The sequence below is a fragment of the Anomaloglossus baeobatrachus genome, chromosome 3 (assembly GCF_048569485.1).
Source record: "Anomaloglossus baeobatrachus isolate aAnoBae1 chromosome 3, aAnoBae1.hap1, whole genome shotgun sequence".
In the NCBI taxonomy this organism is placed as follows: Eukaryota; Metazoa; Chordata; class Amphibia; order Anura; family Aromobatidae; genus Anomaloglossus; species Anomaloglossus baeobatrachus.
This window is the reverse complement of record NC_134355.1, coordinates 191,575,299-191,599,718: the sequence shown is the minus strand read 5'-3', so window position 1 is coordinate 191,599,718 and position 24,420 is coordinate 191,575,299. Positions and strand designations below refer to the sequence as shown.

Here is a 24,420-nt window from a genome sequence, read left to right as displayed (position 1 = left end):
TATATATATATATCTCTATATATATATCTATCTCTATAAATATAAATCCTGTAAGTAGGCTTCTGTATCTAAACTGTGCGGACTTGGCATATGATGCAATTGTCTCCTTAGACAATACCTTTTAATATGTCTGGAATCTTGACATGAATGTTTAGGTGGTTACATGGTATATATTTAACACTGATTGTATCTTAGATTAAAAGAGAGGGACTGTACACATTGTGCATTAACATCACTAGTGCCAGTCACCATGAAGCTGGAGAGAGCAAGGTTCGTGCACCAGTTGCTGTGTGGCATTAATACCTTCACAATGACGTTGCTTGTTGCCAATGGGTTGCCTTGGCAGCCTGGAGCCTAGAAAAAGATGCCCCCCCTCCCCCCCCCCCCCGCCCTTAGGTAGGTTTGCCATGTATGTATATCTGCTAGGTCCTGTGAAAGACATAGCCCAATAGCGCTGCTTCTCAGTTTCTCAGAAGTATTGTAGGTTATTATGTAAGTAGTCAAACATTGCCTAATTAAGCCCAACAGCTTACATAAAATATTCAGAAAAAATGTCACAGGCAACAAAAACCTATTTCTTCTTCATGACTGCAAAAACAACAAAAAATAAGTTATGGATTTAGGAAAAGCAGCTTTAGAAAAACAATGTCTTCAAGGCCACAAATAGCTGCATCCATAAAGGGTACAGTAAGATCGTCTCAATCTAATCTGTTTAAAGCTGTTGAATGTTTCAGCTACACCTTTTTAGCAATTCGTTCATTAGAACACATTTTATTTCTTCTGCCAATTTGTGTATTTTCTTGGCCGTGTTTATCTAACGTGCTTTAACTAAAGCATATGCATTTCTTCTTGTTTCCTCTTATATTTATTCAGTGTTCGTCTCTTTCATGTCAAGTATACCGTGCCCTCCACGACACATTCAACTAGAAGAAAAGTCTGTAATTGGGGCCTACAACCCAAGTCTACAATTATACACTCCAGCATTAACTCTGCACACTGTTAGCTGATAGCAAATGAGGACACCTTTAACTGTCACTGCAAGCGTCACAGTGCAGAATGTATAACAAAAATTAGCTTTAATGGAATGACCTGCAGCAAAAAGGTAAATGAGTTCCAGACCCTTAAAAAGGAAAGGAGTGAGCGCTGCAAACCAGTAATTTCTCGTTGACTGTACAATGCTGAAAGAGGGGACAAAACACACGCGCACCGTGTTAAAATGCTTTTACCATGCTTGCCCTTTCTTTCTAGTCAGGTCAAAGCTATTCAATTTATCTTTTTCTTCAATAGTGAAAAGATGGCACCATTTCATAGATAATTTACTATTTTCATACTTGAGAATAAAGTAAGCTTGATGTAGAAATGGAGGAATAGACTGCATTAAATGACTTGTTAGTAATAAAGGGCAGAAAATAAAAACTCTCATGGCAAAATTTCACCAAGACTGTTCAGTAGTGGCATGGTAGCATTGGATAGATCATTCTGAAAGCACCTTTATCAAGGTTATATATAACTGGTTCTCTTAGGATGTTTCATTATGTTCTGCCTTGCTATAATTTGGTAGTTTGTAATGCAATATAGGATTCAATGGAAAAAAGCTTGTTGAGAAACCTTGCAAATATAAAACCTACGGTATGTGAAACTTGTATCCATTTAATTTTAACATTATGGTTTCCATGCATCCTGGGCTAAAGTGACATTGACAATCTATTGTGTTTGGTAGCGTTCCAGCAGTCTACGGACGGTAGATGTTGAGGGAGAGAAGGATACATACGGTTGTTAAAAAAAAAAAATCCAGTCCAATCATTTTTAGGCGAGAAAAGCCTCTGTCAGAGTTGAGGAGGACCTTTTGGAAGGTATTTCATTAAGGATGTCAGAAGATTTACTTTAAGGGAATCTGTCAACAGGTTTTTGCTAACTTATCTGACAGCAACATAATCTATGAGATTTCGAATCCAGCGGTGTGTCACATAATTACTGGGTGAAGCCGTTCTCACATAATCAAATTGCGTTTTAAGCATGTAGCTGAGCTGGGAGAACTATCCCGCCCACCACACCAGGCTCTCAATAGTTTGTGCATTGGCTGTAAGGTGTCAATCACAGCAGGGGGTGTTGTGAACACATTTGGACTGGGTTCCGGTTTAGGGCTCCTTCTTGTGGCCAGTGCTGGTAGTAGAGTTGGTCTGCTTAACAGAAGCCAGACAGCTGATGACGATTGAAAATCAAGCTGCTCAGACTGGGCCTATATAACTGAGTAGCTTTCTCTTGGTCTGGGTCTGTGATCAAGGCTGTCTCCTGTGGTGCTGTGGACATTCTTAAGCCTGCCCTATCTTTTGTTTCCACCTGAACTCCTTGCAGATAAGTTTTGTCTTTGTACCTCTTGCTGGTTTGTTTCCATTTTCTTGTTATTTTTATTATTGTGGTGTTAAGTGTTATGATCTGGAACCATGGAAGACCACCATAAATCATTGGTAAAAGGTGACAAGAGCATTGGCAACTAATCTGGCCGCCATCCCCTTACTAACCATCAACACTAGAAGTAGCCGAGGGGTGAACTAACATCCGGTGCACCGCGAACCCAGCCGGAGAACTAGCTATCCTAAAGGAAGGAAAGATGAATAACTCTCTGCCTCAGAAAATTGCCAAAGAATAGCAAACCCCCCACATTCAAAGACTGCGGTGATATAGGAAAACACAATACACAGATGATAGGATTTGCAAAAGTGAGGCCCTACTGACTAAATAGGACAGGGTAGGAAAGGGACTGATGGTGGCTAGAGAAAAACCCTACAAAAATCCAAAAACCTTTTATAGTACAAAAAGCCCTCAGATTGCTAGATCTGAACTCCGTCCTATACCAGGCGCTCTTGTCATACCAATGAACAGAAAGCAGGAACCATTACAAATTCAAGAAGCAACAAACACATGGACTTATAGGAGCACTACTCCAAACATAGCTGCAGGGAGCTTCCCAGCTAAACAACTGAGAGGGAAGATTCCTGCATGCAAATAAACTGACAATAACCACAGTAAATGACAAACTTTGATAAGAGCAAAAAGAACCAAACAACAATTAAAAAGCCAAATACTTATCTGGGGTAGATGTGGTCTGCAGCAGGATGAAGCAGGCTTGTGTACAAAGAACAATTGACATCCGGCATAGACTGCTAGCAGACCAGGGTTTAAATAGCCAGGAAGTTAGCAATGGAAACGCCCATTGCTCAACACACCTGGTCTCTGTCCAAACCATTCCTGGCCACAAGAGGGAGCCTCACAGCAGCAAAAGCATAACTGACATTCACAACAGTTAAGGCTTGTTTCCTGGTTTCTGTTTGTGTGGCGTTCTTGGTGGAGTTGGATTATTCCCTGCTGGGAATGTCTGTGTACCCAGCTCCATATTCAGCAATGTATTTTTGTCTTGTCATGCTTGGTATTAATTTCAGTCCTTCTTCTATATTAGTGTTTTTGCTTGGATCCCAGTAACACAAGAGTACAGCTATAGTGGGGGAGAAATCGTGTGGTCTCAGTTTTTCATATCAGGTGTGTTGTTTTTTTGTTGGGGTTTTGCGCGGCTGCAGACAGTGCTCTTTTCTGTCTTTTCCTATATAGATAGTTTGGGCCTCATCTTTGCTAAATCTGTTCTCTACCTGTGTACTGTGTTTCATCTTGTCTCACCGGCTTTACATGTTTGGGGGCTACCTAAAAATCTTTGAGGGAACTGCTCCAAGGCAGAATAGCTTTCCTTGTTTTTCTCTCTTTAGAAATAATTAGTTCTCCAGCTGTGTCGAGGTGACTAGGTCATCGTAGGCTTGCCCTGAGGCTACTTCTAGTTGTGTTGTGAGTTAGAGGTCTGCAGTCTGCTGAGTTTCCAACCACTCTGGTGATTCTCTGGGTTTCCTAGCTTTTCATCTTTTGATCCTCCTCGGTCACTGATTTCTAACAAGGGGGTGTGTCAGACTACGGTGCATGCGAGTTTCTAGTCCTGCAATGTTAAATTTATTACTCTGTGATGAAGTAAAAAACACACACACACACACACACACACACACACACACACACACACACACACACACACACACCAGATTCCCTTTAATATCTAATTATTGCTCAAGCATTTAAGAGGGTGTATAGAGAAACTTGATACAAGTGGGCCACACTAAAGTTACCGTCACACTAAGCAACATCGCTAGCAACATCACTGCTGAGGCACAACTTGCTAGCAATGTTGCTATGTGTGACATCCAGCAACAACCTGGCCCCTGCTGTGAGGTCGCTGGTTGTTGCTGAATGTCCTGGACTATTTTTTAGTTGTTGCTCTCCCGCTGTGAAGCACACATCGCTGTGTGTGACAGCGACAGAGCAACAACTAAATGTGCAGTGACCCGGCTTCTGCGGACGCTGGTAACCAATGTAAATATCGGGTAACAAAGAAGCCCTTTCCTTGGTTACCCGATATTTACCTTCGTTACCAGCGTCCGCCGTTCTCACACTGCCAGTGCCGGCTCCCTGCACACGTAGCCGGAGTACACATCGGGTAATTAACTCGATGTGTACTGTGGCTGGAAGTGCAGGGAACAGGGAGCCGGCACTGGCAGTGTGAGAGCGGCGGATGCTGGTAACGAAGGTAAATATCGGGTAACCAAGGGAAGGGCTTCTTGGTTACCCGATGTTTACCGTGGTTTCCAGTGTCCGCAGAAGCCGGCTCCTTGCTGCCTGCACAGGTAGCAGAGTACACATCGGGTAATTAAACTGATGTTTACTGTGGCTAGGTGTGCAGGGAGCCAGCGCTAAGCGGTTTGCGCTGGTAACGAAGGTAAATATCGGGTTGGTTACCCGATATTTACATTAGTTACCAAGCGCAGCATGCTTCCACGTGTAGCGACGCTCCAGCGATCCCTGCCAGGTAAGGTTGCTGGTGGGGATCGCTGGAGCGTCGCTTGGTGTGACATCTCACCAGCGACCTCCTAGCAACTTACCAGCGATCCCTATCAGGTTGTATCGTTGTTGGGATCGCTGGTAAGTTGTTTAGTGTGACTGGGCCTTAAGGTGTTTATTGAATTCCACATTAGTGGAGTTGCTGGCTGCGAATGTTGTGCAGTGTGTGCTGGTGGAGATGCATGTTGGTTAGTTTAGCAGTTTCATAACAATTGCACACCAAAGCAAAGTATTTTAGTCTGCTCTCAATTGATTTTTACAATCATTTTGTAAAGGCATTCAAGTATATAAAATTTACATTTAGTCTTTACTAAAAATTATGTTACTATTTTGTGTATACAATTGTAAAGAGCTATCATTGTTGGTTGTTAGACTGATCTTATAGTCCTATTTTTGTCCATCTGTATTTTCCTCCTTGGTAAGACATTTGAGTAGTGAAAAGGTGTACTTTGTGTACTTTCTCGCTATGCGATGAGGCTGTAGACCTACAGCTGGCTTCGCATCAATGTTTTGAGGCTGAAGTACAGACCACAATGCATTGACTGGCCATAGTTCTACTGACCCCAACTTGATGGCTTCATATATGCCTATGGGACTGTAAGGCTATGTGCGCACGTTGCGTACTAGCCCTGCAGAAATTTCTGCAGCGATCTGAAGAGCACACGTGCGCTTCAAATCGCTGCAGAAAATGTCCGTAGAGAAAAAAAAAGCCGATTCCATGCGCTCTGCCTGCAGCTCCTGCCATACATGGCAGGAGCTGCCGGCAAAGCGCACGGAAGAAGTGACATGTCACTTCTTAGAACGCAGCGCTTCGGGCAGCAGCCGAAGCGCTGCGCTCTAAGATGCCACGTGCGCATGGCCCCTGCACAATCTCCATAGACTGTGCAGGGGACGCAGGATGCATGCAGTTACGCTGCGCAGCGGCATGTATTTACGCAACGTGCGCACATAGCTTTAACTTATATGCATTGCTGCCTGTACTTGGACTGCAAAACATGGATGTGTAAGTCCATGTAGGGCAATAGCAAAAATGTAAAATGTGGCCTTTTTATTGTTATGGTTTTGAAATCCTTTGCCAGTTTTTATATGTAAAAATTGAGCCAGTTGCATGTATAACATAGGGTACAAAAAAATCTGGCCATTTAGTGTCCTTTTAAAAAAAAAAAAAAAAAAAAAAAAAAAAAATCATGGAGATTGTTTTAGACAAGTCTGAAAGATTGCGCAATTCCTTAAAGGGGTTTTCCCCACGAACAAAGTTAATTTTACTCAATAGATCTTTGAATAATAAAACCTTTTTTTAACAGGCAGACAAGTCTTTTACCTTACAAAATACTGGATACAGATTCCTAACACACAGAGGGACTATAAAATTCACTTGTTCCTCTTCCAACGTGGTGTACTTAATCCTGTGCACTATATGTCCTATTGGGGGCATCTATGTTGGAGAAACAGGACAGAGACTGAGAGCAAGGATGAGATCTCACCGCCACACAATTACAGACAAAAAAAATCCATTTACCTATGGACAAAAATTTCTGTGCTTCAGGACACAACATAAACCATATGAAAGTTGTCATATTTAAAAGGCAACTTCAGATCGCAGAGCCATCACAGGGTCTGGGAATACAGTCATTGCCAAAAGTTTTGAGAATGACACCAAAATTATATTTTCACTTGATCTGTTGCCCTCTGGTTTTTAATTGTTTGTCTGATGTTTACATCACATACAGAAATATAATTGCAATCGTATTATGAGTACCAAAAGGTTATATTGACAGAATGAATTAATGCAGCAAGTCAATATTTGCAGTGTTGACCCTTCTTCTTCAGGACCTCTGCAATTCTCCCTGGCATGCTCTCAATCAACTTCTGGGCCAAATCCTGACTGATAGCTGTCCATTCTTGCATAAGCAATGCTTGCATTTTGCCAGAATTTGTTGGTTTTTGTTTGTCCACTCGTCTTTTGATGATTGCCCACAAGTTCTCAATGGGGTTAAGATCTGGGGAGTTTCCAGGCCATGGACCCAAAATCTCTGTTTTGTTCCATGAGCCATTTAGTGATCACCTTTGCTTTATGGCAAGGTGCTCCATCATGCTGGAAAAGGCATTGTTGGGCGCCAAACTGCTCTTGGACAGTTGGGAGAAGTTGCTCTTGGAGGACATTCTGGTACCATTCTTTATTCATGGCTGTGTTTTTAGGCAAGACTGTGAGTGAGCCGATTCCCTTGGCTAAGAAGCAACCCCACACATGAATCATTTCAGGATGCTTAACAGTTGGCATGAGACAAGACTGGTGGTAGCGCTCACCTCTTCTTCTCCTAATAAGCTGTTTTCCAGATGTCCCAAACAATCGAAAAGGGGATTCATCTGAGAAAATGACTTTACCCCAGTCCTCAGCAGTCCACTCCCTGTACCTTTTGCAGAATATCAGTCGGTCCCTGATGTTTTTTCTGGAGAGAAGTGGCTTCTTTGCTGCCCTCCCTGAAACCAGGCCTTGCTCAAGCAGTCCTCCGCCTCACAGTGCATGCAGAAGCACTCACACCAGCCTGCTGCCATTGCTGAGCTAGCTCGGCACCGCTGGTAGTCCGATCCCGCAGCTGAAACAGTTTTAAGATACGGTCCTGGCGTTTGCTGGTCCTTCTTGGGCGCCCTGGAGCCTTTTTGGCAACAATGGAAGCTCTCTCCTTGAAGTTCTTGATGATGTGATAGATTGTTAACTGATGTGCAATCTTTGTAGCTGCGATACTCTTCCCTGTTAGGCCATTTTTGTGCAGAGCAATGATGGCTGCACGTGTTTCTTTAGAGATAACCATGGTTAACTGAAGAGAAACAATGATACCAAGCACTAGCCTCTTTTTAAAGTGTCCAGTGGTGTCATTCTTACTTAATCATGACTGATCGCCAGCCCTGTCCTCATCAACACCCACACCTGTGTTAATGGAACAATCACTAAAACAATGTTAGCTGCTCCTTTTAAGGCAGGAATGCAATGATGTTGAAATGTGTTTTGGGGGTTGAAGTTAATTTTCTTAGCCAATATTGACTTTGCAAGTAATTGCTGTTAAGCTGATCACTCTTTTATGACATTCTGGAGTATATGCAAATTGCCATTAGAAAAACTTAAGCAGTAGACTTCGTAAAAATTAATATTTGTAGCATTCTCAAAACTTTTGGCCATGACTGTACAAATTCATTAAAATGTTTAACTCTGTGGACACAGGACTTAACCTGTCAGGAGGATTTATGACCCATTACAAAATCTGAGGAGTCTATTCTAGAGACTCACCAGACCTCTGATCCTACATGAATATTGGGAAAATAAACCTCTCACACCACTAATCAAAGCTATTTAAGAATTCAATAAATACATTTGTGTTTCTTCAGCTATTTTTTCATACCATGTCTGATGAAGGGACCTAAGATGTCTCGAAAGTTTGCTTTGTAACATCACTATTTTATTTTAGTTAGCCATTAAAAGGTATCACAAGATTATAATTTTGTTCCTCTCACTGGGAACATTCAATAATTTTTCAACTGGCTAACACGGTACCAAAACTTTTTCACTTGTAACCTTACAAAAAGAATGTTATCATATGTTGTAATATTTGTACACTCTTTTGCTTCTTCCCCTGCATAGGAGATGTGGTATGATCAGGCCATGTCCCTGTACGGTCAGACACGGCCATTACACAGTACATAGCAGGGGCACATTTATAATTTTTAATTTTTTATTTTTTTTTTGTAAATCACATTCAATTTTGGAGCCTATTGATTGTGAACTTTAAAATTAACTTAGTGAGAAATCCCCTTTAAAGGGGTATTCCCATCTCCGAGATCCCTATGCCTATTGCATATTGAGAGAACTATATAAGCAAATACCTAAAGTTAGAAATATAGTATATTATAGTTCTCTTCATTAGCTATATCTCTTGCCTAATGTGCAGAGCATTGCAGCTCCGGTATCCATGGTTACGACTACTCATTTAGGGAGTTCGATACTTGTGGTCATAACCACAGATACCTAAGCTATAATGCCTTGCACATGAGGTAAGAGACATAGCTAAATCAGAACTATACTACAATTCTAATTTATGGTATCAGTTGTTGTTCCTTTTACATATTGGGATAAGATCTTGGAGATAGGAATACCCCTTTAATGTAAAGTGGGGCTTTCACACCTTTCTGCATAGAGCACAATGTTATCAAACTGATCCCAAGAGCCACAGTAAAGGTGGTGTCACACACAGCAACAACGACGTCGCTGCAAAATCGCCATTTTCTGTGACGTAGCAGCGACTTCAACAGCGACGTCGCTATGTGTGACACGTAACAACGATCAGACCCCTGCTGCGAGATCGCTGCTAGCTCTCTAATATCCCAGTTAATTTTTTGATCGCTGCTATCCCGCTGCGCCACATGCATCCTTGTGTTTGACATCGTAGCAGCGACGGTCGCGACGACGCTGAAGGCAGTGACATGGGACTGAAGGCAGGACGTGGTTGGTTGTGCAACAATACCCGCCTCTTCTGCTAGCAGCACCTCCCACATTAATTTTAAAGTTTTGGGAAAGCTACAGATTTATTGGAATTACTCTTTAAGTATTTGTTTGATATGTGAAAAATGTAATAGTTTCATCAAATTCATTAACTGAATTTCTTATTCCATGGACCACATACATATTATTTCACAGGGTCTTTTTAACTATACAGGATATTATATTTGAAAACCACAATAAATGGTTACACTGTGACACCTGGTGAATAAATAAATCACACAGTAGCAAAATATCTGAAGTTTTAAACACTTAGGGATAAAGAGTGCTAAATCTGTTTATTGTCTCCATTTGCCTTTTTCTCTGCTAAAAATCATTTGTCGCTCAACTAAAGCCAACAAAATGAGCACAAAAACAACATATTCCGAGATTAATGAAAATATGTTTAATGTTCTGTCAGAGTATTGCAGTCTATTTAACACTGGTTTAAGTGTTATCCTAACTGCCTAAAATAATACCGCAGAGTTGCTACTGAAATGTGATATTTCAAAACCAAACATATGGGCACAAGTCAATGAATGAAGTGTGTTTCTCAAGCATATGGGTGTTCTTACATATAAAAATGTCTGTGGCTTTAATGGCAACAGACATTCATTAAAAACTAATAATCTATGGGAAACACACAAACATTTAAATTGCTGCATAAATATGCGAGTTATTAGGATTTTATAAATGCCTGCATATTGAACTGGTTAGCGTAGATTGAAGCACGGAAGTAAGATTCAGGGGGTAGATAATTTAGATCTTTTTAATAATATTTATATTTCAGATTGGATAGGAAGGGGGTTATGCTTAAAATATACTTAGTGTAAATATAGATTTGTTGCTTAGCAACCATAAGTCATGGTATATCAGAACCTTCAAAATTAATTGTGAGAAGTGAGTAGTATGTAGGGTGATCTTTTTCTTGATTGCGATAAAAATCAAGATACTGGCTATGCATGCTCACTTGGCAATGCCCCATGCTGCTCTTTTAAGCACCACTTTGGTGTGTTTTTTTTAATTGTTTTACTGTTAGTGGTATAAATAATGCATTTTCTTTGTGCCTAGTAATGTACCTACCAGCCGCTATCTTCTGCTCTTGTCACCACCTCATCGGTTGCACACCCCCATCTTGTGTCTGAAGCTTCTGACTGACCGGAATAACGCGCTAACGGTCACAAGCACTCAATAGTCTGAGAGCCTCCTTCTGATTCTCATAGACTTACATTGACCTCCCACTCGCCCAGCAACCATTGGAGCCATCCAGGAGGACACAAACTGCATAAGACCGGATAGGAGCCGAGAACAGAAGAAAACTAAGTATATTACTATGAACAAGACCCTTATATTAGTGATTCCACTCCAGCAGTGAAATAGAGAAAAACTCTGGAGTGGTCTTGTAAGAAATTCTGGGCCATATAGAATATATCTATACTTTTATCTATTCATGTTTTCATGGAACTACTTTTTTTTTTTTTAACAAGATTTTGACATCTAAACTTCCTTGTAAATTTGACTGATCTGCCGGCAGAATATTCCATTACATGAGATGCATCGAGTTTTTACTCTTGTTTATTTTAATTGTTCATAAATTAGATATTTTAAGGACAATGCATATTTAACCTCTATCAACTGCAGAAATTGGAACGCAATTGGCATATTAATTACCCAGGTCGTTAGTGTGGTACTCCTTTTTAGTATACTCAATAACCTCCCATTAAGGCCCCCTTCACACATCCGTGAAAATCGCGCACATTTTTCACGGACGTGTCAAAGGTGCGTATTGTCCTCCGTGTGCCGTGTTTATGGCACATGTGTGTTCTCTGTGTGCTATCCGTGATAATACAAGGAGAACGGGAACTTTCTACTCGCCTGTCCCTGGTGTTGCTCTCCGTGGTGCTGATCTGCGGTCTCCAGTCCTGCCAACTCCTCACTGCTGCTGGTTTCGGCCCGGAGTGGAGTGAATATGCAATGAGCATAAAGAGCAGGTGTCGGAAGCAAGTGCCAGAGACAGTAGGGTTGGAGATGGTGAGTATAGAAATTTTTTTTTTTCCACAGACACTGGTGTTTTCTCCGGTGCGTGTCACACGGATCACATCCGTGTGGTCTGTGTGCGGTCTGTGTGACACTTGTGATGCCGGAGAAAAACTGACATGTCTATGTGTGGGGCACACGTAGCTCCACACAGACACCCTGTCCATGGCAAAACATTGATTTTAATGGGTCTACGTGTGCCCGTGTCTCCGGCACGTGAGGAAACTGACTAAACGCGTATCGGAGACACGGACGTGTGAAGAAGGCCTAAAACAGAATACAACTTAGTCATCATCATAGACAGGGAGGGATTCTTTACTGTTAAAGGCTGTGTTGCACCATGTTAATCATTTGACTTGCTGAGGACCCTTTTTTTTTTTTTTTACAAAAATTAATGTAGTTATGCACTAATTACTATAGATGGAACTTTAATGCGGAGTAATATTTTGATTTATCAAATGGACATATTGATGCGATATACCATAAAACCATGATCAAGAAATACACCACTCCGCTAAGTCAATATAATATGGTGCAGTCTGCACAATGATGTAAAATAAACTCTGCACTTAGAATGTATTTAAACTATTTTAATGGCAATCAAAAATATTTTTTTTGACGATTCTGATGAAGGTCCACAATGGAGGGCCGAAAAGTCAAACTTTTTATTTTAGAATTAAAAACAGTCTATTCACCGTCCTTTTTGAGTGCAGAGTTTTTTTTTTTTATACCATTAACTGATGTTACCTTTTTGGATTCCAGCTGCCAATAAAGTCAATCTCTTTTTAGAAACTTAATGCAGTTGAACAATTTGATAAAACTTTAATGTTTTTTCTCCAATGTTCTTGATGATTGTATCAGGTGTGGCTCTTGAGCTGTAAACCATCCATTCCTTTAAATAACACTAACCTACACTAAATATGTAGACATGCCAGATAGGTTCTTTTCTTGTTGCCTTTGTTTGGATCTTGCAGTGGATTTGTCTTCCTGTACGTGCGGCCACTTGTCCAATCTCTTCCCTGTCATGCACACTTGGTTTTAGACGTTAAGCTGACAACCACAACTATGTGATACAAGGGGCATTTTAGGTTCCTCTACTTAACGCACCAAAACATATCAGTAACAATGTTTGGGGTTTTTTTTTGCCCCTTGAGAATACCTTATGGTCTGTTTTACCATTCACGCTTTAATTTATCTTCTAATGCAGTTGCTTGTTAAAATGCATGAGGTATGAGTGAGGGTGGTGGAAGCACACTGCATTGCTGTGAATGTGATCTCTTGTTTTGTTTTTTTGTTTGTCCATGTTTAAATCTGATGTAACTGCTCACATTGGCTGTTCTTGATTTGCATGGCTGCATTGAAACATGTTGTGTTCATTACATTTTAGTGCTTTATGCTTCGGGCTGTCCCAAGTGATGTAGAGAACAGTGTTACTCATCCGAGGCAATAGCCAAAAAAGAATAAATGCTTTGTGGCCTCACATGTAATATTTCATATATATGACGACTCTTACTACTACAAAGAATATTTTTGGACTTTAACATTCTGCCGCTGCCATGAATAGTTCCAGTAAACGTATTTTGCACTAATTGGTTGAAGGCTTTAACAATTCTGTTTTGATGGTGGTTGATCACTCATTTATCCATTCTTTTCATACATGCCATTTACCCACGTGACATCAACCCAACATGTCCTTATTTTAAAGCTAAAAATATATGGATATTCTGATTGAAAAAGTGTGGTTTTAACATGTATACAATCTTGTCATTTAATTTCTTTGGTATATCTTAATGAATTGTTAGGTGGTCCTTGAGCCTTTAAATATGTATTCCAGTTGGTGGAAGCTATTGCCTGTCCACTGGCTCCCATCGATCACCATTCTCTTTAGCCACAAGCCCAGGCGAAGGTGAATGAAGTAGCAGGGTGCACATGTACAATGCCACTTTATTCAAGTCTGTGGCACTGATGAAAATTTCCTTGGCTGAGGTTTTACAGGAGGTGACTTGGCCCACAAGTCCCCTTTTCGAGTGATTTAGTGGTGGTCCTTGCATCAGTATACATGATGGCTTGTTTACATCATAAAACCACTTTAAAGAGTTCCACACTAAATTAAAAGTATGTTACAAAGTGCGAGTGCATATACTGCTAACACATTTCTAATATACATAGTGTGAAAATCCTGCTACAGGCAGCAGCTAGAAAATGTGAATGCGAACATCATTGTATTCCAGTACCACAAATGTTGGCGTTTGACAAGGACATAACTGATGGTGAATAGCATCTTAATTCAATAGCTCATTCAGTGAAGTGTGTGTGTGGCACGAAATTGGCGTTGCATAAAACAGACGCCTTGTAAAATACCACTGACAATGTGAGTGAACATCTACACGAGCTCTAGTCTGAATAAGGCTTAATGGTTAGAATCCATTCAACATGACTCATGTGTACTTTGCTTGGCTCTTCTAACAGATGCCGCCTCAGTACGGTCAGCAAGGTGTTAGTGGCTACTGCCAACAAGGCCAACAGCCATATTACAGCCAGCAGTCACAGCCTCCGTATCCGCAGTCCCAGGGTCAGTATATGTCGCAGAACCAGCAGCGGTACCAATCCCAGCAGGTGAGTACAACAGCTGCCTTTCTCTACCCCAATTGCTATGTTTTCTGTGTAAAATACCAGAAATGAAGAGACTACCTCCAGAATACAGACTAATATCCATTTACATACGAACCAGACATCTTGCAGCTATACATATTATATTGGGGCAGATTTACTAAAAATTACTTACTTTTTGACAGTGCAAATGTGGCTAGAAAGTATTAATGGGTCACGCTGTTCCTGATAAGTTTTCTTACTTTGCGCCAGTATTAATCTTTTAATGCGCAGTTTTAGTTTAGGTCACATCCCATGCTGTCAAATCACACCCACTTGCCTGCTAGGCCACATCCCTTTGCAAGTGAGTTGTAAAAAGTGTGTCGGGGTAGGTTAAAGTCGCTGTTACTTGCAGCATAAACTGATCAGCTGGGGAAGTCCAGTCTGCGCATGCTAGTTAATCTATACTGTGACTTCATGTATGAGACATCCTAAAATCCCATGCACATTGTTGGTGCTGTAAAACAAATGATTTCCCGTCCCAATTTTAACTCACACATAACTATGGTACAAATCACGCAAGACCTTTTAATTAACCCCATGTTAATTGTATGGTTCGGTCATAAGGTCAGTTTCACATATCCATTTTTATTTGAGATTTTCATCTTGGTATGGTCGTTTTTACCATTAGTGTTCCATCACACTGTCTTAAAGGGAAAGTGTCGTCCAAAAAATTTTTTTTCAATAATTGAAAAAATAAAGTATTAATACTTTCATGTTCGGTTCAAATAAAATTCTTTTTAATTGAGAAAAAGATAAAAAAAAAACCAAGTTTGATATTTTCCACTCTTAAACACTAGGGGTAGCAGCTGCTGAAATCCTACAGAAATCCTACTGTAGAACTAACACACATTACAGCTGCAGTAAAGTGGGCAGAATCCGCTCTCCTGTGTGTGATATCACAGCTCCCCCTCCCAATCTGGGTGTTTCCATAAGGATAAGGGAAGATGAAGTTTAGGATCACAGTGCGAAGCCATTTTGTTGGTGGACGCAAACTGATCCGAATATGTCTAAAGTGTCACTAAGGCCAGCTACATAGTGCTCCACTGTCTCCCTATGCCCTGTTCGCTGACCCTCTTCCTATGCCCTGCTCGCTGACCCTCTCCCTATGCCCCGCTCGGTGACCCTCTGCCTATGCCCCACTGTATCTCGCTTCCCATATACTGTGCTGCCAGCCAGGATCGGAAGTCCGAGGTAACATGCAGCAAGGAGGGGTGATCTGCAGCCTAAGCGGCACTGCACTACAGATGTCATGCCGTGATCACCACTCCCAGCCACCTGCAGTCACCTCAGACCTGCGCCCCCGGCAGCCTGTCCTGACAGCCATCACAGTACATAGCAGCAAGGTGTGGAGGCCTGAGGTGAGCACACATGGGGAGGGGGTGTGAGCAGAGGGGCTGTGAGCGGAGTACGGGGGAGGGTGAAAGTGCGGCAGGTGGGGGGTGATCGGCAGAGTGCGGCAGGGGGTGAACTGCAGAGTGGGGAGCAGCCAGGATCAGTTACGGTGCAATCACATCTGCACGCCACCAGTACTCTACCCATCCATCCCGGTGGGTGACAGGGGGGAAAAATAAAGCACACATCATATGCTTTGTGCTCCACAAAGATGGCGCTGATCTATTCCCTCTGCTGTGATCTGGACAGCCCAGGGGGTGCGTCCAGGTCACAGCAGGGACCTGTCCTGTATTACCTATAGAGTCGGAGCCCGACCATCAGAGTGAATGCACAGGGGCCTGCCATAAAGGAGGTGAGTAACTGTCGTTACTCCCAGCAGATCCAAGATGGCAGCCCCCAGTGCTTCAGTAAATCTAGAATTAAATAAAAACTAAATAAACAGTTAATTTATTTTGTATTAAAAATGGTTGATTTCATAATCACTATTAATACAAAAATAAAAAATGTGGCACCTCCCTTTAACGTTTAAAAACTTTGCACTCCTACACACACTGGATCATTTTCCTCTATTGAAAAAATGTATCTCTATTTTTGACTCATTTATTTGTTTCTCTTCATCTACTTTTAGGACTTCTGTGAAATTTTGATATACCGTATTTTTTGGACTATAAGACGCACTTTTTTCCCCCCAAATGTTGGGGAAAGTGGGGGGTGCGTCTTATAGTCTGAATGTAGGGCTGCGGGGAATGAGGGTGGAGCGGGTCATCGGTGGCACTAGCAGGCTGTAGCAGCGCTGACGGGTGGGCGGGGTGATGGGCGGGGAATGCGCACATATTAAACAGCACGCCCGCATGATCACCCCTGGAAACTACAGCCTGGAGTGATCATGTGCGGCGGTATTCACTGCCCCCCGCGTATCATCATCAGCGCTGGGGGCAGTGAATCAGTATAACTCACTGGCCACGATCCCTGCAGCACCGCGATGTCCTCCTGTCTGTGCCAGCGGCGGCTGTGTGGAGACTAGCGGTGCGCACAGCGATGACGTAATCACTGCGCACGTGTCCACACGCAGCCGTTGCCGGCAGAAACAGGACGACATCACGATGCTGCAGGGATCGTGGCCGGCTCCACACTCCAGCGCTGCTGCAGACAGACAGACCGGATGAGCGATGCTGCAGGAAGTGAGGTAAGGTGAGTATGAACGTTATATATATATATATATATATATATATATATATATATATATATATATATATATATATATATATATATATATATATATATATATATATATATATATATATATATATATATATATATATATTTATATATTTTTTGTGCCACAGTATGCGGGCCGTATACCAGGATGGGGGTATATTATGAGCAGGATGGGGCCATATTCCAGGATGATGGTATATTGTAGGATGGGGACTATACCAGGATGAGGGACATATACTGTATATACAAGGCAGGAGGATAATTACCAGGCTGAGAATTTGGGGACATTACCCCCAGATCCTCACCCCAGAACAGTGTGTCATGACCACATTTTTTGCTTCAAATTTACTTTTCCTATTTTCCTCCTCTAAAACCAGGGTGCGTCTTATAGTCCGAAAAATACGGTAGTTTGAGGATAAATTAATACTGAAATATGGACAATTCTGGAGGGTTCACCACTGTAATACTATGTTCACACAAGGAGTTTTTGCCACGACCAAAACCTGATCTTGTTGCAGGCGGTCTCCTGGGAGTCATATGCGGTTTTGGTGCAATTTTGTTGCATTTTTTTGTAGCCGTTTTGGTGCAGTTTTTCTACAACATAAGTTGTTTCAATGCAAAACCGTTTCAAAAATGCTGCAAAGAATGACATGCTCATTCTTTTAAAAACTCTGCAAATCTGTGTGTGTGTGTGTGTGTGTGTGTGTGTGTGTGTGTGTGTTCAGAATCTCATAGACTTTGCTGGGTCTGTAAAAAGCAACGTTTTTCTTAGCATGGATTTGCATAAAACCAAGGCAAATCTTCAGCTGAACAAAGCAGCAAAAACGCAGTGTGTGAACATAGCCTTACTCTTCTGGCTTATGCAAATGAACGATTAGCTAAGTATTCCTCTGTTTAAGGAGAACCTGTTACGTGGAAAAATGCTATTAATTTGAGGTGTGGGATTAATCTGTAGACGTGGGATTAATAGGTCAATAGCATTCTGAACCTGCTTGGCGCCTTCATGTTATATCCCGCTGCCAGGAGAAAAAGAACTTTATCCCCTAGTTCAGTCACCATTCTGTGTACGGAGAGCGGCTGCTGTAGCCACACCTCCTGCACTGATAGACAGCCGTTGAACATTAGAGGAGGCGGTCAGTTAGTGCGGGGGTGTGGTTACATACATAGAGCCGTGACTGAACCTGCAATGCTGCCTGGAGGAATAGTTATTTTCCTCCTGGCAGAGGGGTTCATTGTGCAGGTTCAGAATGCTATTACCTGCAGATTAACCCCATATCTGCAGTATAGGGCTCTTCTCCACTTGCGTTTTAAAAATTCACAGCGATCCTCCACTACAAATGTGAGTCGAGTGTCCTGTGTATGATCTGCGTATGGTCTGCGTACGGTGTTTGTTTGTTTTTTCCTCACATAGCATCCGTATGACATGCGAGCGTCATGCGAGTGCTATGTGAGTATTATGCAAGCAGCGTAGGACTGGCTAGCGGAGAAATCTCCAGTAATACCAGGCCTGGCCGCAGTTACCTGCACTGAACTCCGGAGCTGTCACCTGAGCTCCAGAGATCAGCCTGGTCTGTTTGCAGCTGTCATGAACTGAACAGCAGTCACCGGGGAATCAATCACTTGGCGCTCGCTGTTCAGTCCAGGCTGCACTCTGGAGCTCAGGTGAGAGCTCCGGAGTTCAGTGCATGTAACCGCGGCCACGACTGGTATTACTGGAGATTCCTCCGGTAGCCAGTCCGACGGGGTATGCAAGTGTCAAGGATCCGTGTGACATGCGTATACCATCTGTATGACATGCGTATGCCACCCGAATTCTGATTTATTTTTTTTTCGCTCCTATAGGATTGCATGGGGGTGCAAGAGCTGAGACTCAGTGCAAATCGCAGCATACTGCAATTTTACCAAGAGCACGAGTTGTGCCGTTTAAAAATTTAGCTAGAGGACACGGCCTCAGTGATTAATACTGGTGCGAGTGCGATCTGATTTTTTTTTTTTTTTTTTTTTTATTGGATCGCACTCGCACATAGAAATTGCAAGTGGACAAGAGCCCTTATTAGCATTTTTCCATGTGACCGCTTCCCTTTAGGGGATAAAGCCCCTAGCAGCATTTAAATTTAAACTGTCTGATTCTTCTCTCCACTAAAATCTGTCAGGTAGAGTTTGGAAGACTCCATACACATTTGATGGTTCACCAGACTGCAGCATAATGTATAAACAGAAGAACGATCCAAAGTACTAAAGCAGGGCATATCATATTGTAAAACAAATAGGTAAATAACCCACCACAGGCATAATTCACCAAAAAAACCCGGAGAATTGTGGTTTAAGGGATAACAATAAATATTTTATTAGCTGGCAAATACCATAAGATAACACTCATAATTTGCATATGGAGAGCAGGGGTCAAAAAGGGCATAATGTGTCTGGGGACCTATAAGCTTAAATTGCAGAGACAAAAATCAGGTAACATTTGGTTTTCAAAAAATATTCCATGCAACTTCAACATAAGGGTATGTGCACACAATGTCTTTCCAGGTAGCTTACACCTAAAATACGTCTGAAAATGTGCCCCATAAAATGAACATAATGCACAGCAATGTCAACATGACATTGCTGTGCACATGTTCAGTTTTGTCTCACTTCTTTTAACCGCTTTATGGTTCGAAATCTTTGAAGCAGTTATAAGTGACATTGCTCATTCTACCCAGCAGCATCCGCTTTCTGTTCTTGCATTATAGGGTAAAAGATGCAGGTGGAGGATCCGTGGCTAGAACAGCTAAGGCTAGGTTCACATTTCCGTTGTTTTAAATTCGTCAGGTCCGTCATTGCGACTGAGCGACGGATCCGTCGTTTTTTAATGTCAACTGACGCAACGGATGTCTTATTTCACAGGATTCTGTTCACAGGAATCCTGTGAAAAACTGATCCGTCGCGTCCGTTACATCCGCTGTGCGTCCGTTTTTTGACGGATCCGTCATGATCCGTTTGTGTTTGGGACAGCCCAGTGGGTGTGCAAAACATGCTGGGCATGCTCAGTAGAGCATGACTGAATACAGCGCTGGATTCCGTCGTAAGACTGATTACGACGGAATCCAGCACCATAGACAAACATTAAAAGCTTGACGGATTGTGATGGATTCCTGCGCAGTGCATTAATTTTGACGACCCAAAACAAGTTACATTCTGCATTGTTTCCGCCCGGTGGTCAGTCCAAAAACAGCTGATACGCCGCGCAGCGGATGCAACGCAAAATCATCTCTCAATCCGCCACTCATACAAGTCTATGGGAAACAACGGAATCCGCCAAACGGATTCCGTTGTTTACCAGAGCCGCGGATTGTGACTGATACAAATTGACGGAAATGTGAACCTAGCCTAAATCGCAGGCTAAGCCGCTTCAGGAAAATGACTGCCAATTTTTTTTTTTCCCTGAAGTGACTTCATCTGGATAAATACTGCAAAGATGCCGGGTGCACATAGCCTAAATCTTATTTTATTTGTTTTGTTTTTTTGTTGTTAGATAAAATAATGTAAAAACAAATTATAATTTTAATTGAAAATGTTATTTAGTGACCACTTTTTAACAATGGAGTCTTCAAATGTTGTTGTTTTTATTCAGTATTATATTTTTCGCCTTTTTTTTTTTTGGGGATTATTTTTTCAGTTCTATGAAACACATCCTGAAACCAAGCTCTGAGAACTTCCACCTGACGAGCTGCGTGTTAGAAAGTTACCTCGTGGGAGCTTGTGGGCTCCAAGGACCTGGTCCCCTAGAAGTCTACAAAACATGTTAGAGAAAAAGGAGCCAGCACGATCTGAAATTGGCATGCATCATATAAAAAGTGAAAATTCACAGATTTATTCCAACTGTACTATAATAAAAAAATGAGATTTTTAGCAAATAATTGATCAATTTTTTGAGCCACCCCTGCCAACGTCACGGCAAATCTCAATAGGGGGGTCCTACTCTATATTCTGTATTTCATGTGCCATGCGGCCTCCTAGATAAAGTTAAAAGCAGAACCATAATGGAGCACACATACCTGTAACCTGTATATAGCCGCTTCCATGTTGCAAAAAAGGCAATTGTGGATAGAGACCAGCCCAGGTCCCAGCATGTGGAGCAAGCTCTACACATACCAGGACTATATCAGAACTGACCCTCCCAGTGCCAGACAGCAACCATTGATAAAGGTGGACCAGATCCAAGAATGGTGCTTAATTAGCATTGCCTGTGGAAAGGGGTGAGGTAACTGAATCTGAACAGCTACCAACAGGAGGAATACATTGCAAACCAAAATCAGGCGTGCATGATACCATGATGGTCAGTCACCAGAAATTGTAGCATAACTACAGTCATAACAGAGAAAAAGGAGCCAGCACGATCTGAAATTGGCATGCATCATATAAAAAGTGAAAATTCACAGATTTGTTCCAACTGTACTAAAATACAAAAATGAGATTTTTAGCAAATAATTGTTTTTATTCAGTATTATATTTTTCGCCTTTTTTTTTTTTTGGGGGATTATTTTTTCAGTTCTATGAAACGCATCCTGAAACCAACCCATTTTTTGTTTATCGTAGATTGGGAAGGGTTCCAGGTCCTGATCACTCAAAAAGATGCCCATCAGTGTGTTCACTGAGCGATGTACAATCTCCACTTACTTTACTCTATGTACCAGCTCATAGACTTTCTATAAGCCCCGTACACTGCTCTGAGAACTTCCACCTGACGAGCTGCGTGTTAGAAAGTTACCTCGTGGGAGCTTGTGGGCTCCAAGGACCTGGTCCCCTAGAAGTCTACAAAACATGTTAGAGAATAACTATCCTGTACATACAAAGTTTGATAAGCACACTTTAATTCTCAATTACTCAAGAATACAGGGTATGCATTTGATGTTTAACAAATTTTCAGCTAAGGTCAAAATGCTGAGGCTGGATTTCTGATTTATACAGAAGGTTAGGATGTGTCCGCAGATACCTTTACCGCTAAGTATTAGTATTATTTTTTAATTTGACAAATCATGATGACATACAAAGTTTTCGAAACTTGTGATAAATGGCACATTATCATAATTATCTTGAAATTTACTAATGTGCCCTGTCTGTGACATAAAAATCTTATAGAAAATTGAGATTTTACTATGCAAAGTCTATAAATTTGAAACCCATGATAAATGAAACCTGATAAGAATCACTCCCCCACCCCGACATTGGCCTGTAATGATCACACCACGTTCATTGCATGCGTTACTGCAGATTCTTAACGGCTTAATAGACTCCATAGATGTCTCTTCTATGCATTCTGAGTTACTTGTATACTTTTTTTAATCTTATACAGTCAGTCACTACAAAAAAAAAACAATAAAAAAACATTTCACACATGTAAGCCTATGCTACTTATGACTTATAACTTTGAGCAGAGTTTAATACTTCTGTGGTTTAAAGTCACCCGACCTTCTATTGCCACTTTTGTATCTGTAAGGCACAATTTAGTTTAGCAGTATTTATTTATTTTTTTCTTCTATGTAGAAGGCTGCACGAACCCCTTAAGGTAGCATCATTTTCTTCCCACCTTTTCATCTCTTATTTTATTTTATATTTTTTCAAGCCATTACATTTTATTTTTTTTCGCCAAAACTTTTATCTTGTGCTACCATATTGAGGTACGTGTATTGTATATCCTTTTGTTAATTTTTGAAGGCATGTGTAATATAAATCAACAAAAAAAACAAACAAACCTATTCATCCAATGTTTTTGTTGGATTTTGGTTTGAGTGTTCAGTGTGCTGTATAAATGACATAAAACATTTATTCAGGGGATTGTAATGACAAAGGTGATACCAGATGTTTCAAGGTTTCATTTTGCACCCTATAGTCAGTTACAAAAGTGGCAAAGTAATACTTTATTGTAAAACGTTGAGATTTAGGCCAGTTTCACATATCCAGCATTTCGCCGGATGCCTGATACGGTACGCATGCAGTACAGTACATTAATTTCAGTGGAAGTGCGACACCATGCGGACAAACGCGGTTGTACCTGAAGCACACAAACACATGGTGTCGCGCTTCCACTGAAATGAATGTACTGTACTGCATGTGTACCGGATCAGGCATTCGGTGAAATGCTGTATGTGTGAAACTGGCATTAGATTATAGCTCATATGTGATATAGCTCATATGTGATATTTTTTTTTATTTGTTTTTTTTTTGTATAAGAAAAATACTTGAAAAAAAATAATTTCTTTTGTTGAATTTCAAGAGTTTGTCCTTTCCTATTAACATAACTTTCAGAACTAGTTTGTGGGACAAATTAAAACTTGTCATTCATTTAAGCGTTTGGGTGTTTTTGTTTTTTTTTCCCAACACTAGAGTGGCGTTTTAAGTACAAGTCTTCTGTCTACTGTATCATACCCTTTCAGGCGGCTTCATAGTTTTTCACTGCTGCACAGCTCCTGCATCGCCATCTCGGGCCCATAAATTCAGAGTTAAAGCTAGTTGCGTTTTTACAATTTCTCAATACAACTCTAGGAGAGCAAGAACGAGGCTCTCATAAACTTGTATTGAGTTGTGACCTTTGGCACCAACCATGACACTCTGGAGCTGCCAGCAGCTCACAAATCACAGGAGACTTTCATTTAAAGCACCACTCCTCCAGCTGTGCAAAAACAAACGCTGGAGTGGTGCTTTAAGCGCTCTGATTCAAGCCATTGTAGATTAGATCTGCCATAAATAATTGTTGATGAAGACTATTAGTAAGGATGGACACCTAAGTCATCACCATCTCTAAAAAGTATATTTGTCACATTTATGGGCAGTTATCAGAATACAAAAAAGGCTGCTTTTTTCACCTTTTAAAAAAGCATAAAATGCACTGAGTGGGTTGTCTGGTGTTGCTCTTTATTAATGTGTTTGAAGCTCAAGACACATAAACAAGATCTTTTTTTTAAAAAATGTTGAAAAGCTCCTTTTAGTTACTAGAAGCATAAAGAAATATATCCATTCTAATAACTTGGTAACCTTCTTAGTGTTATAGATGTAAGTGCCACTTGAACTATAGAACGCACATGAATTGTATATGTAAACCTGATAGTTATTGTATCCATTAAGAAAAGAACAAACCAGCCTGGTCTATAACTGTATAATATATGTACATCTGTACATACTTGCTAAGCTCTTCAGTTACAATACATACAATAAGGTCCCCATGTAAGATGAAATGTTTTCCATATTTTATTGATATAGACAAAATTGTTTGCACCCTTCTGGTAAAGTAATGAAAACCCACAATGGTCACTGAAATAACTTTGAAACTGACATGTCATTTTTAAATTAACTTAAACTTAATATAGACTAATAAAAATCTGACATTGCTTTTGAATTGTGGTCAACAAAAAAGTAAAACACAAACTAAAATAGCGTAGGCAAATATAATGGTACCCCTATAAAAGATTGAAAATAATTTGGGACATAAAAAAAGTTATCCTGTAATAAGCACAACAGGTGTGTACAAACTCTTAATCGGTCATTGTGCCTTTTTAAATGAGGGTAAAGTAGTCACTGTGCTTATGATATCCTTTTGTGTATCACACTGTACATGGGCCAAAGAAATCTAAGGAGAGACTTGTCTCAGGAGAATAGAAAGAAAGTGTTTCCCC

At 41.0% G+C, this 24,420-nt stretch overlaps 1 protein-coding gene across 8 annotated transcripts in view; it reads left to right on the top strand.

Annotated features, from left to right (window-relative positions):
• Positions 1-24,420, top strand: part of ARID1B (AT-rich interaction domain 1B) — a 572,492-nt gene that overhangs the window by 110,152 nt on the left and 437,920 nt on the right. For 7 of the 8 annotated variants that reach the window (XM_075339666.1, XM_075339669.1, XM_075339671.1 and 4 more), the window contains exon 3: positions 13,970-14,116. The exons of the other annotated variant lie outside the window; for it this stretch is intronic. In XM_075339666.1, coding sequence (XP_075195781.1) covers positions 13,970-14,116 — 147 coding nt within the window. The remainder of the gene's footprint in view (positions 1-13,969; positions 14,117-24,420) is intronic. 8 annotated transcript variants of the gene reach the window in all.